Raw genomic sequence first — 13171 nt, forward strand, 5'->3', positions numbered from 1 at the left:
AAATTTTGAGCATTTGTTACGAGAAATTAGTGATAAATTATGAATGTAGAGCCTAGAGGCGGGAATGCTACCCGGTTAGACTCGTCTATGCGATGATGCGATGGAAGACGCAACGGAGGAGGACCTCGACCTGTGTTTGTGCCCAGAATACGAGTCCCTTAGCTGCATATCCACGTTCTTTGTGTGTTTTGCGATCAACTTTTGGACAATGAGGGGTGTGTTTGGATTGCCACTGCTAGTCACTGGCGTCTTGGCGTATTTGCTTGGCTTTCGGCTCAGCTTCTTGTAGAGTTTGTCAGCCAGAATCTCCCTAGGCACTGCATTTGGTATTTGGAATCCGTCCGTATCGAGAGAGCTGCGTCCAGCTACCAGTGGTGTGGATGCCTTTTGCAAAAGAGGAGTTGAAGGCATTGCCTCAACGTCCGCAATCGTTCCCCAAGTAAAGAGAGGCGTGTTTCCCTGGCCTGCTACGATTTTTGGTGTATGGACGTATCCGTAGTTTGTACTGTGCTGTATGGTTGCCAAATCTCTGTGTTTTGCTACACCTTCCATAACGACCAAATTTGCAATTTCCTCATCCTCCGCCAGTTTCTTGAGTTCGTTCCTCTTTTCAATCTGCAAATCTTCAAGCTCCTTCATTCTTTCATCCACATTTAGGCTGGTGTTTTTGGATAGAATTCTGACAGCAGATGGAGCAGAAGGAATGTTGCCATCTGGGTAAAACATTAGTGAATTTCTGGCAACTGCCTTATTTGATGCTGTAGATTTTGAGCGCATTCCAAGCTCAGTGTCTCTTTGAACGTCTGCAAGTGCGAGGTTATGTTTGTATTCGCTATCCTCGATCCACTTTGTCTTTTGTATACTCTTTTCAATGTCGACTTTGGTCAGTCGTTCAAAGCTGCGATTATCCTCCGAAGTAAAAATGCGATGAAATTCGTTTAATTTGAGGCCATTTTTGCCTAAATTTACAACTACTCGTTCTCCGTCCTTGTTCAAAGTTTTTAGTTCAACCTCCGTCTCGTCTAGTTCACCTTGTTCCACCCTTTGGAGACGTTCACTCAAGACTTGCGCCATGTGTGTATTTCCGGCAGCTCTAGCTTCTGCTATTGCATTAATGTAACGAAGCTTTGTAAGATCCGGGAAGTAGTCACGCTCTATTATATTCTCCAGACAACTTACATAGTCTTCCTCAGACAATTCCTTGATCCGTTCATTCGCCTTTAGACGTTTAAGGGTCGAACTGTATGGTGTATTTGGGTTTTTTACGGCTACTGAGCTCCTTTTCCTTAGAGCCAGAGCGTCCTTGTGACGTTTACTCTTACTGTGAGCGGTAAACTCCATCCTACCGTCTCTTCTACTCCCTTCTCTTTCTGTTTTCACGGCATTGCTGCTTTCCATATCGGTATTTTCCTGAATGTCCTGCTCTTCTCTATTCGTTTCTCCCTCGTCATCTGTCGTGTAATCGTCCACTTTTGAGATTTTGGTACTTGAAGCTCCGCTGTCCCCCTCAGCCGACTCTGTGGATGTGCATCGCGGCTCTTTATCTACATTTTGAGCATCGGGATCTTCCATTGTTGTTTCTAGAGTGCCTTCTGTCATCTTTTCCCCGTTATCTCCAGTAATTCGAGCTATAATTACTCCCCTGACTATATCAGGGCACAAACGTCCACGATATCGCTCACATGGACACTTTGCAACATTAAAATATTAAATCCTGAAAATTTTGAGAAAATACAAACTGAGGAGAACAAAAGGGAGGAAAGGAGTTGGGCTCAGAGTCCACCGGCAGTTTAGTCTCTAAAAATCGCAATTTTTCAAATTCTGGCAAAGTACCGGAAACTAATGGAATTCTGTAGGTAAAGATGCAGAGGGACGGAGGAAGTGGCGACATTTTCCTGGAGAATCACTACGCAAAGCTCTTCCAGGGCCGCTGGGCGAGTTTGTACGAATCCCTCAAGAAACCGGTGAATACAATCGCACTGATCCCGCCATTCTATAGCGATGTGCCGGACCAGCAGGAAGCTGTCGAGGTGGGAGGTATCGTAGAGCAGATGGAAGGGACAGGGGCTCTCAACGAGGACCCGTCGCTGGCGTTTCTGCCAACTGTGCTACCCTGGTGCTACAGGGTGGCTGACGGGACCGCTCACAACGTCCCAAATCTGCTCGTAAACAAGACCATATTCGATGCGAATGGCTACATCTCACGCTTGAACGATAATGTCTACTATTTAGGTATGAAGATGTTTGATCAAAGAGTATAGACAGGAGCTAGACAATGGTGCTATGGATGGAATTAGGGTCTACCAACCTGTGGGCTAGCATTAATGGTAAAGCAGGAAATGTGTGTCCTGTGTTTATGAACCAATAAGTTGGTGTGTAGTCTGAAGCCGCGCTCATCAGTTGAGAATGTCTGGGTAATGCTGAGTGATTGTGATGAAGGAAATAATGGAGGATGACCACTGTAAACTTGGACATTGGACCAAAGAAAAGGAATGAAACTCAAGCAGGTGTAAAGGGAGCTCTGAACTCCAATCCAATATTGAATGGATACGATAGATATGAGTATGTCAAAAATCTTGAAGGCACTTTTACATTATCTGGATTATCATATGGTGGACAAAAGTTTACTCTTATAGTTACAACTTCCATCCAAAATGTTTCAAAAGTAGTGGTCTATTTTAGACAAGCCGGGGATACGCTTTTGACCATACGTGTTAGTACAGCCGTTAGGCATTATTACTACACTAACCATAGGGTTGGCCAACCCATCAATAGAATTGCTGAATTCGATGAATTTGTAACGGTTAAAGGCAAAGTACTCAATGAGTCAACGAATATCAAAGAGATACTAGATAGTGTAGTAAAGAACAAAAGGCTCAACTATGATGATCTATCTGATGGTATAAAGGAAAAACTTTGGAGGGCGGCTGCGGTTATATTTGATCTTTCAAAAACAAGTAATAGGTACAATTCTGACGTCACTAATGCGGAAGTTAATGTAACTTTCTCTACTAAAATAGAAAAGAAATATCCTAAAATCCAGCACAATCCAACTTATACTCCATTTTACATTAAGGGTATAAAGAATACTGATGGTGGGAATATAGATGTGCCTGGTGGTTTTCCAAATGATGGACTAAATGAGTTTAACGTACACTATAAGGAGGGTGACAACAATCACGAACACCCACTTTTGATAACCCTAAATGTAAGAAAAGAGGAAGGTGGGAACGATCAAAAGTACATATCCAGTAAGTATTATATCTCCAAGAATAAAACAAATACATGGGACATTCGTAGAGTTTCAGCAACTGGTATAAAGGACGATGAACTCGGGGAAATAATCAAAAATATTGAAAACAACGAGAGGCTTAATGTTGAACTACTGAAAAAATATATCCAGGATAAGCTCAAGGATCTCACTCAAGACCTGGTTATTGATATAGATGAGGCTGCAAAACAATCTGAGGAATCTGGTAAATATAGGTCCGGTGATAGAGATATTCCCTATAAAAGGGAGATATATAATAATTACGGTGTAGTTTCACATGCTGACACGTTTATTAGCTTTACAATTAGAGAGATTAAAGTTAAGGGTAATGAATTTATTTCTACAGAGCTTCTTCCTCCAAATGGTACCAGACTTTCTAGATTAAAAGTTTTTTATAATGGGAATCCAAAAGATAACGAACCACTCCTAATATATATCCTATATAGTGACTTGTCACAGAAGAAATGGATCTGCAGGTACTCTGGCGATAAGGAATGGTTTAGCCTTGGGAGTGGAGATACTACTCCGGCAAGTGACATGGATTCCGAGAGGATAACTAAACTCCTTGAGAAGCTAAATATCCCCAATGTTCGGATAGATCTTTCCAAGTCCGTTGGATCATACCAACCCATTGGTAATATTCTGTATTTTACCGTTAAGAATGGCAAAGCTGATACTTCCATGATTCAGAAATATCAACATGCCAGACAGGATGGTGGAAATTTTAGTGTCAAGAGTGTTGTTGATACTACAGGAAAGATTCTATCTGGTATTTCATCTCCTCATGCTTTAGGTAGTGTATCGGCGTTTTACTCAAAAGACGATCCATCTCTATCAACTCCCCTGTTTGTTGAATTGGAGAAAAGTGATGAGAATAAATATTTGTACTTTCACAGGGAAACTCAAAATATGTGGACTGAGAAGAAGAGGGATGGGACGGCACAATCTGGATGGGCTGCTAAACTTGGGAGCCCTGAACTAGAGGCCGAAGTTGAAGAGTTATGGAATCTTTATGCTCCTAGTGATACTCCATGGGACATTATATGGAAAGCCTGTCTAGGACTATTTTGTATAGCAATTGGAGGAGTTATTTTTGCGATAGTTATAAAGAAAATGTCAGGGACCAAGGTATAATGAAGATTTAAGTGCAACGCATTTTCTCAAAGGCGAATACATACTCTTATTCGCTGCGCTCATATAGTCTCCGTGGACCATAAAGTAGTACACACATTAGCTCCTGTCTATACTCTTTTCAACATAATACACCAACACATGAATATCGCAGATGGAGCCTCGGCCTTTGCCGCATTTTGCCTGGATGTTTCCCCTGGTGAAAAAGTCTTGGACATGTGCTCTTCACCGGGTGGCAAATCAATCATTCTGGCAAGCCAATTATTCCGTGAACGATCAACCTTGGAGGGAATTAGAGATACCTCAAGCCTGTCTACGAGTGAACTGGTTTCGGCTCTAAAGACAAAGCTGGACACTAGCTTGGACGAAAGTAGCAACACGTTGTTGGTATGCAACGAGGTTTCTTCGGCAAGATTCAAGCGCTTGGTCGACACAATTGGGCGATTTGTACCGCAGAAGCACATTTCCGGGAAGCACATTCAATTTGTAAACTACGATGCCACGTCCCCCGAAAAGTTTAGGAGATTTGGTAAATTTGACAAGATTCTACTCGACGCTCCATGCTCATCCGAGAGGCACTTGATTCGCAACGGGCAGCCTTGGAGCTACAAGAATGTGAAGGAGAATTCAAAGAGACAGCTACAGCTCTTGCAATCCGCAATCAGTCTCTTGAAATCCGGTGGCATTATTCTCTATTGCACGTGTGCACTGGACCCCTTGGAAAACGAATTGGTGAGTTTTTGAGCCATTCTGCGAGACCAAGAATGGAATGTGCATGCACACTTTTCTCCATAAACTCACCCATTCCATACACATTCAAACTCCATAGGTAATACACACCATCCTCAACACATTAGACTCTGTGAAAACTCTCGAAATCAACTACAGTAGCGTGATAGAGACGCTCTCGACCAGGGACTCGGAGGAGGAAAGGAACCGCTTCAAGCCGGAGAGACGCAAGTATGGCTACGCCCTAATGCCAGACAAGACGGAATATGGGCCTTTATTTATCGCAAAACTCCAAAAGAGTTGACGGCCTAACGGCCGTAGACCTACACCCTACTTTCAGTTTTAATTTTCTACAACGCATGGCTTCCGCCACCTTTGCAATGCATATATAAACTAAAAGCGTAATGGGCAAGATAATAGCCTGGGAAGACGTCAAATGGAGGTCTTCCGTCCGAGTGACGTCGTCAATCTTGAAATACCACAGCATCTTGGCGCTGTCGATCGTAATTTTAAACGTAATTTGCCTTAACCTTTACAGGATCGCGGTCTTGCCTCAAGGTTTGTCGGTTTTGCCACAAAAATCAATTTTCAGGTTCATCTGCGCTAAATCTCTGGAATATCGCCGTAAATATCCTCCCATCGTATGCCTTTCTGTTGCTTTTATTCATAGTTCGTCATGTGTCGTTTAGAGGTTTGTAATTTCGCCGTTTGGTGACATTTTCCGTCAGGGCATCACACAAGGTCGCTACACATTACTTTGTGTCTAATTCTCTCGTGTCTCGCCACGCTCATGGCGATTGTGACGACGGCAAACGCCATATCGAGGCTGCAGGTTACGGATTTTGGGTTTCTGTTTGTGTTTGTCGGAGGGTATGTCGTTTTCATGAATTTACACTTTGCTCAGGTCGCTTTATTACGCCAAATTGTACCACCAAAGGGCTGATTTCTGCAAGATTTTGGACAAGCAGGACGTCTCCTCATACTCTCTGATGCCTTTTTTCGCAAGGGTATGTTTTCTCGCCATCTATAAATGCCCATAGGCCTTTATACACTCTCTCTTATCGCTACTCGTCTCCATCGCCATATCAATTGTCCACCAGACTCTTGATGTCCTTCTAGGGTCCCTTGCAAATATACAGGGACAGCCTTACTATACCACATTCTCGAGCTTTACGTGGCATGTAAACTACGTGCTCTCCCAGATTCCAAATTCTGCGAGTTCATCGTCACACTGGTAGGTTTCCTGTCCTCCATATACATTGTCTAGGTTATTTCAAATTGCAAAGTTGTTGCCTGCAATGACCTGGGTCATTGCTCTCTCCGAGTACTATATAGACGTCATGAACCTCGAGTCCACTCACATGGTACGTTATGTGTCATCCTATTGACAAATTCAGGACGCACTCATTGTGGCAACCATAGAGGAATTCCCCGCTCATAACATGAGCACTCTGGATAATGAGGTGAGTCTCTTCTCGACGTTACACGCATACAGATCTTGTTCTCCCGGGCAATGTACAATTACAGCAAAGGGATTTCTCACGTTTTGGACCAGAATAAAAACAAGTATATTTTGAGCCCTCCATCTCTCAACGTTCCGGAGGACGATAGCAACCGTCGTAGATCTCCTATGCAGCCATTTACGCAGATTGCTACGAAAAGCAAATATTTGGAATCTAAAAAGGTGCGATATCAGGTCAATGATGTAGTTTATCGCATGTTAGTGGCGTCACCCAGCAAACTATTCACTTCCTACGTTGATGCGTGTATAGAAACAATGAACGAGACCAGAGTGAATCTTCACCGTCTCATGTTTAGCAGTTTCTCTACTCATGAACACAAGTTGGGTCACGCTTTTAAAACCCGTGAACACCTCCATGGATACCATAACCACCGGCTACACAATGCCATTCAGACGCTTGTGTTCTACCTGACACCATCCGCAAGGAGTCATTCTACACACGTGCTGAATGTAATGCTTCTGTGTATCATTTACCTGCGCGGTATAACGTCGTGGCTGTGTGCAGCCAACATGCTCGGCTACGATAGAGACAATGTAAAGGAGGTTTCAAGGGATGTAGTATTCCAAGTTTTGGGGATCCACAAGACCATTTCAACACTAAACAGAGCGTCTATCCCACTCTACGTTCAAAATTATATCGATACCCTCAATGCTGGTTTGTTTTGCACACGTCATTAATGTGAATTCAGAAATAAACTATACCCTAAAGTCCCTATCGGTATTCACGGAATCGTTGCTCTACTCCAAGTATAATACGAATTTTGACACTTACAGAGTCCTGGAGCATTTGTACAGCGGAAATAAAGGTGCACTTTAAAAGTGAGAATTTATAAAGTATTTAATTGGCACGATTATAACGTGTTTTCGCATCAATGTTGGAATTTAGCATAATATAAATCATACTAGAGATTTTAATTTGTTGTTTCTTTCCCATACACTCTTTTAAAAACATGCAAGATGGTTCGTAGGCTTTGACCTGCGTTAACAAATTGGCAAATTTATCTGACATACATGCGTTAAAGATGTGGACCGTGGGCATAATATGATGTTTCTAGGAACAAATAAAATTACAACAGTGTGCATGCATTCGTGACTTATCCTGCTCTCGCTGTACCAGCAGATAGGCCGGGATTATAACTCCTATGTGGATTCTTCAGTCCATACACGCATCCTGTATATTCCAAAGTATGTACATCTTTTAAACATTCCAACAATCAACCAAAGTAAGCAAACTTCCTATTTGACAACTTTGGTAAAAACTATTTGTCATTTCTCTTGGGCCAATTGATGCGCATTATCTAGCCACTTTGCATTTAATTCACTGCACACTTTTTATAGGATAAAAGCGCATTAAAAGTTTGGAAACTGCCAATTCCTGAACGATTAAAATGACTGTAACACTAACTTTTGAGTTGAGCAAGGAAGAAAAGTATCTTCTTTCTGGAAATCCAGCATGGATATACGTGCTTACTGACCGTAGTTGCTATGTTCCAAGGTATAGGGTGTTCGTAAGTTACTCTCCTATATCCACAAGTTATTACGTGAGGTTCTTGTACCACGGGAAGGACATTGGCCTGCCAAAGGACTTACTTTGTTCCAATCGTATCTTTGTTGGCATCCCAGAAGATACAACTTTAAAGCTCGTTGTTTTAGTCGAGGCAACGATCAAGTATAGAAGGGAGAAGAATGATGTGATACTTTGTTTTGTCAATAGTGCAAAAAAGTTTTGGAGGACATATGTGTATGATAAATGCAAAACTTGTAACGAGAGTTGGGCTACCCTAATAAAGACTTTGGCTCTTTGTCCAGACTATAAAAGGGAAGAAGTATCTAGAGGAAAGCTACATGAGATAAATCCGAAAATCTCCTCTAGGGAAATTTGCCGTATCATAAGATCAAGTAGATTAGCCAGACAAAGCATTTGGAGCAAGATGGAGAAACTGCAAAGAGGCATCTTTGCTAGAATGATGATTTGGACTACAAGGGCAAAGAGATTTATCACTTCTTGGTTCAATTACTTTTGGAACCGTTGCTATAGTTTACTTTTTACGAAATGATCTTGTGGCTCTGCTTCTCTCTATAATCGAGATTCAGTGCCAAGAGACCTTTTCTAGACTATACAACTCTTGAAATACCCACTGACATACCGTCATGGATTGTAATATTTTAAAATATCAACTTCATGCTACTTATGCGTGCCCACAAATTTCAAGCCTATGTGCAGACTAAATTTATAACCTTTGATTGTGTAGCTCACGATAGATCTATAAGAGTACCAGGAAAGAAGACATTCTAGTGATGATAATGAAGAATGTTTTACTACTTGGAAGACTAGGAGGTAACATGAAAGATACGAGGAGAGAGATAGAATGATTCTCCAGACGGTAGCATGACTTTATGGTAGTGATATAAGATACCCCGGGAAGCACTGGCTTAAATACTGAAGACAAGGAAGATGAGTAACATGTTCGTGTTATAAGGTGGCAACTCTATGGCATGTTTTCACCATCTTTCACCAGAAATAGCCATCCAGTAAAATAGAGGAAATATAAAAACTATTGCGACTATTCATGTATGTCAACTAATCGATTAGACTGGCGATCCGGAGGAAGAAATGCCTGCATAAACTGGTAATATCCCCCATTAACCCTTCTATTCCTAACTTCCATTCTTACTGTGTTATCTCTATGATATTAGTAAAAGATCAAAGATATCTTGTATATCTGACTTGTCAAGACTTGTAGCCTTATTGTTCTTGTTCTAGTTTCCCTGTTACACACTGTGTGTTTCTCTAGTAGGACAACACGAGTGCATGCTTGTTTCTTCTTCTGAATATTTCGGGGTACTCTCTTCTTTTAGATAGCGCCCATTATTCTTCTTAGAGCTATTACTGCCTATACCAAGACTCCGCTAACACCAACTAAGAGGTGTACGGGATGAAGGTTCTGACTGTACTATGGACATTATGCCTGGTGAGGTTTTGTAGCGCAATTTGGTGTTGTGGAAAGAGTAAAACCAGCGATGACGATAATGGAGTTTATGGTGGATCTGCGGAAAATCTCAGAAGTCCACCTACACCTGTCACTACTATTCCAAATACTTTAGATCTTGCCAAACCGAATGAATCCAAGGTAAAAGTATACAAAGATAGTAAGAATGGAGTGGAACATACTACATATGATCCGAAACGTGGTTCCAAAATAACATCTGTTGTTGACGGTGATAGGGAACTGTGGAAATCTTCTGGAAATGAAGAGTGTGTATTAGCAAAATTTCTATCAAAGGGCGGAAACTCTCCACTACTTGTACTCTTTCTTGCAAATGGTTACGTGTACTTTGAAAAGAAGGCTGATGGTTGGACATCCATCAAGAAAGAAGATTATGATAAGAAACTAAATGAAATGAGAAATTATGCATCTCCATCAGCAACTCCTCAAGCTTCTCAGGAAGCTCCTGATTCCACTTCAGAGTCTCTAAAACATACAGAACAGGGCCCTACCACAAAATCACAATATATTCCTCAACTTGAACCTGAGTCTTAAGAAAGCACTCTAGTTGTAGACTATAATGACTATTTAAGGATCATTCATTCATCCTGTGGATGGAATGTTGATCACTAATGCAGTATCATGATTCCATACCTTGCTCACATCCAATGAGAGTGTGCATGCTTAATTAATGGTAGTCTCTCTTACATGTATAGGCATATTCCTTCTTCCAGAAACACTGCACGTTATTCCTTGGACTTCCTAAGAGCGGGAAGCTAGAGTACCAACCACCCATGTAGGATGTACGCATTCATTTTCACCAAAGTGGCATAGATAAAGGCTTCTATGGTTCTCAGAACATTGCTGCATGCACGGGAACCCTGGGCGGACTCGAACCGAACAACCCAGAATGAGTGCAAAAACCATAGCATAAACTGAATAATAAGAGTTTATATACCTTAATAGATGAATAGAATGAAGAGTAGACAGATAGTAAGACTTCGGGGTTGACATGACATCCACCCATGAACTTTGTACACACCTGGGCTACACATTTCGCCATTCTGTAACAGATCGGCTGCACTATATAGCCACTCATATTCTAGAGATGTATGGCCACAGCAAACCTCTCTGGTATCTCCATAGAGGCCATTGCCGGAGCTCCGAAACGCCCTGCACCACAGATTGTCGCCTTTTGTCTCCATTTCAGTGTTTGTTGCTTCACGTTTACTCCAGACTTGGAATTTCTGCTTCAAGGGCCATCATCTATGGAAAATGTCGGTACAGATGGGCCTTTAATGCTTGAGCGTCCGGCCCTGGGCTTTTCAAGGCTTCAGGGGATTTTACGATTGGCGCAGATCCGTGGATATCTGATAGATTTGTACGATAGACTTTTAAACTGGGATTCGAACGCGTTCTACGTGCTGTAAGTTTCGTTTAGACGTAACGAGTTGCCGCAGGTTCACCTGGGCTTTTGCTGCCCTTTTTACGCTAATTTTTGCCTACTATCGGATACTAGAGATTGCCACGGTACGTTTGTGGGCATGTGTAGGACTGGAGTCGGTATGGGCAAGTGCCAAAGTCTACAACCGCGAAGTTATCCACCGGTGGTTTAGCTGTTAAACTCATCAGAGTATGGAGATGTCTGATGTGTATCATCATTTTGAGAATGTATAGCCATGGGTGATGAAATGCGTTCCATAGGACCAAACAGTGAGCTAGTTGTGAGGGAGGATGAATGAATGGATGAGTAGGGAGTAAAGTAATAGTCTGCTCCCTTTGGTCGCATTGAGACTCTCATGGATCTCAGAGTTTTAAAGGATGGTGACTGTGGAGGAACATCCAAAGGAAACTAGACTAATGAGAAGAGGTTAGACCACTAAGAAGAGGGAACTGATGTCTGTGTCTAAGGACTTTCTCTGATAACTCTAGTAATTATGGCAGAGGATGGAGGAGTAATCATCGAACTTAAAGAAAACAAAAGTGCAAATGGTGGAGATCATACGTACCAAGCAAGTACTATCGGTGGTAATAACGTTAAAATTACCGTGAGAAAATCTGAAGAACCTAGTGGATCTGACTTCTACAGGTATACTCATACTCTGCAGAATGGAGGAGGACAATTCATACTAAAGGAAGTTAAAGATGATAAGAATAGCCCTATAGTTATACCTAAAGAATCCGATAAAAAGGTAACCTCGGTCTCTGCCTATTATTGGAAGCATGACAATGGTACTAATCCACCTACTAAGGTTCTATTGGTGGAAGTAGCATATAGTGGATCAGATGGAACTAAGTATTATAAGAATAGTGAAGGTACTCAATGGATTGAAACATCCCTAGATGGTGAGGATATCGAAAAGAAACTGGACGAACTTAACTGTTACAACAACGGTGCAGTTACCCTAGATCTTACCAAAGACGCATACGGACCAAATGGAAACCTTCCTTGTTGTGAACATCATAAAGGCAGTAGTAAGGTTAAAATTACTCCTGTACAAGTTAATAATCATCATGATCACCAACATGTGGGCTCGGATAATCTTACAGTCACAAAATACTCCATTACAAATGGAAAATTGGCAGCCATTAAGCTTGGTGATAGTGGGAAAAAGAGTAAAAGGAAGAGCATAATTCTAGATGGATCAAAATTTCCCATGGATAGCGTAGAAAGTGTCTATGCATTATACTCTAATGGCGGTACAGATCCCATCTTGATTTATGTTGACAAAAATCCTGATACTCAAAATTCTGGATGGTATAAGAATGATGATAGTAATGATACATGGACGAAAGCTGATGAACTCAGTGATGTAACACCTAATAATTTCGGTAAACTTGAATGTAAACAATGGAATAGACTTGTAAAGGGACTTCACACTAATAGTGGCTTGCAAGAATGTCAAGAACATCTTAAAAAACAAGAAAAACCCCAAGAAGAATCTGACTCTACCAATACATCTCATCAAACACAAACTGGTAATGATCCATCTTCTGGAGATCCTCAACAACATGTTGCCTCAACTGATAACCCATCTAACCTAGTTGTTAGTACTCAAGGTGCTATTGTTAATGAGGCTGGAGGTCCTGAAGAAAAAACTGCTACCGTTCCTGATCAACCTGCTGAAGGTGGACAAGCTGCTAAAAATGATCAATCTGCAGACTCTACTCCCGCTGAAACTACTACTTCTACTGAATCTGCTACTGAAGCTTTTACTGGAGTTGGTGAAGCTGGTATTATTGGTCTAAGCTCATGGGCTATCTTTGGATCTACCTCTGCCACCCTTACCGGAGCTGGTGGTCTTACTGGACTTGGTTGGTGGATGTTTAAACGTTCTAAAGGAGACCCTTGGGTTAGACACAGATATCCTAGAGTGTTTAAAGAATGTACCATATTGAGGATAGACCTTCCACAACGCATTTCTCCATACTGACTATACATTCCATCCATGTATGTACACATTATACCAATACCTACAGACAATACCAAATATAATAAAGCGAAAAAATGAGTTTCAGGCAATTTCCAAG

The 13171-nt window shown here is 41.6% G+C and overlaps 8 protein-coding genes across 8 annotated transcripts; 7 read left to right on the forward strand and 1 right to left on the reverse strand.

The window, feature by feature from the left end:
• Positions 1 to 75: 75 nt before the first annotated feature.
• On the reverse strand, positions 76 to 1599 carry BEWA_038960 (conserved hypothetical protein; the record flags this gene model as incomplete). The annotated part of the gene is made up of 1 exon (XM_004833253.1): positions 76 to 1599. One exon carries the CDS (start codon positions 1597 to 1599, stop codon positions 76 to 78), a length of 1524 nt encoding a protein of 507 aa, XP_004833310.1.
• A 263-nt stretch (positions 1600 to 1862) lies between these two features.
• On the forward strand, positions 1863 to 2261 carry BEWA_038970 (conserved hypothetical protein; the record flags this gene model as incomplete). Its single annotated transcript, XM_004833254.1, has 1 exon — positions 1863 to 2261. One exon carries the CDS (start codon positions 1863 to 1865, stop codon positions 2259 to 2261), a length of 399 nt encoding a protein of 132 aa, XP_004833311.1.
• Positions 2262 to 2452: 191 nt separating this feature from the next.
• Positions 2453 to 4405, forward strand: BEWA_038980 (hypothetical protein; the record flags this gene model as incomplete). Its single annotated transcript, XM_004833255.1, has 1 exon — positions 2453 to 4405. One exon carries the CDS (start codon positions 2453 to 2455, stop codon positions 4403 to 4405), a length of 1953 nt encoding a protein of 650 aa, XP_004833312.1.
• A 138-nt stretch (positions 4406 to 4543) lies between these two features.
• Positions 4544 to 5435, forward strand: BEWA_038990 (conserved hypothetical protein; the record flags this gene model as incomplete). Its single annotated transcript, XM_004833256.1, has 2 exons — positions 4544 to 5134; positions 5232 to 5435. 2 exons carry the CDS (start codon positions 4544 to 4546, stop codon positions 5433 to 5435), a joined length of 795 nt encoding a protein of 264 aa, XP_004833313.1.
• A 132-nt stretch (positions 5436 to 5567) lies between these two features.
• Positions 5568 to 7470, forward strand: BEWA_039000 (hypothetical protein; the record flags this gene model as incomplete). Its single annotated transcript, XM_004833257.1, has 9 exons — positions 5568 to 5646; positions 5724 to 5822; positions 5860 to 6001; positions 6036 to 6138; positions 6172 to 6365; positions 6399 to 6495; positions 6529 to 6594; positions 6627 to 7308; positions 7343 to 7470. The coding sequence occupies 9 exons, from the start codon at positions 5568 to 5570 to the stop codon at positions 7468 to 7470; spliced, it is 1590 nt and encodes a 529-aa protein (XP_004833314.1).
• Positions 7471 to 8041: 571 nt separating this feature from the next.
• On the forward strand, positions 8042 to 8710 carry BEWA_039010 (hypothetical protein; the record flags this gene model as incomplete). The annotated part of the gene is made up of 1 exon (XM_004833258.1): positions 8042 to 8710. One exon carries the CDS (start codon positions 8042 to 8044, stop codon positions 8708 to 8710), a length of 669 nt encoding a protein of 222 aa, XP_004833315.1.
• Positions 8711 to 9589: 879 nt separating this feature from the next.
• BEWA_039020 (signal peptide containing protein) lies at positions 9590 to 10195 on the forward strand (the record flags this gene model as incomplete). The annotated part of the gene is made up of 1 exon (XM_004833259.1): positions 9590 to 10195. One exon carries the CDS (start codon positions 9590 to 9592, stop codon positions 10193 to 10195), a length of 606 nt encoding a protein of 201 aa, XP_004833316.1.
• Positions 10196 to 11577: 1382 nt separating this feature from the next.
• Positions 11578 to 13074, forward strand: BEWA_039030 (hypothetical protein; the record flags this gene model as incomplete). Its single annotated transcript, XM_004833260.1, has 1 exon — positions 11578 to 13074. The coding sequence occupies one exon, from the start codon at positions 11578 to 11580 to the stop codon at positions 13072 to 13074; it is 1497 nt and encodes a 498-aa protein (XP_004833317.1).
• Positions 13075 to 13171: the final 97 nt, after the last annotated feature.

This window comes from Theileria equi (assembly GCF_000342415.1).
Source record: "Theileria equi strain WA chromosome 2 map unlocalized gcontig_1105316255037, whole genome shotgun sequence".
NCBI lineage: Eukaryota > Apicomplexa > Aconoidasida > Piroplasmida > Theileriidae > Theileria > Theileria equi.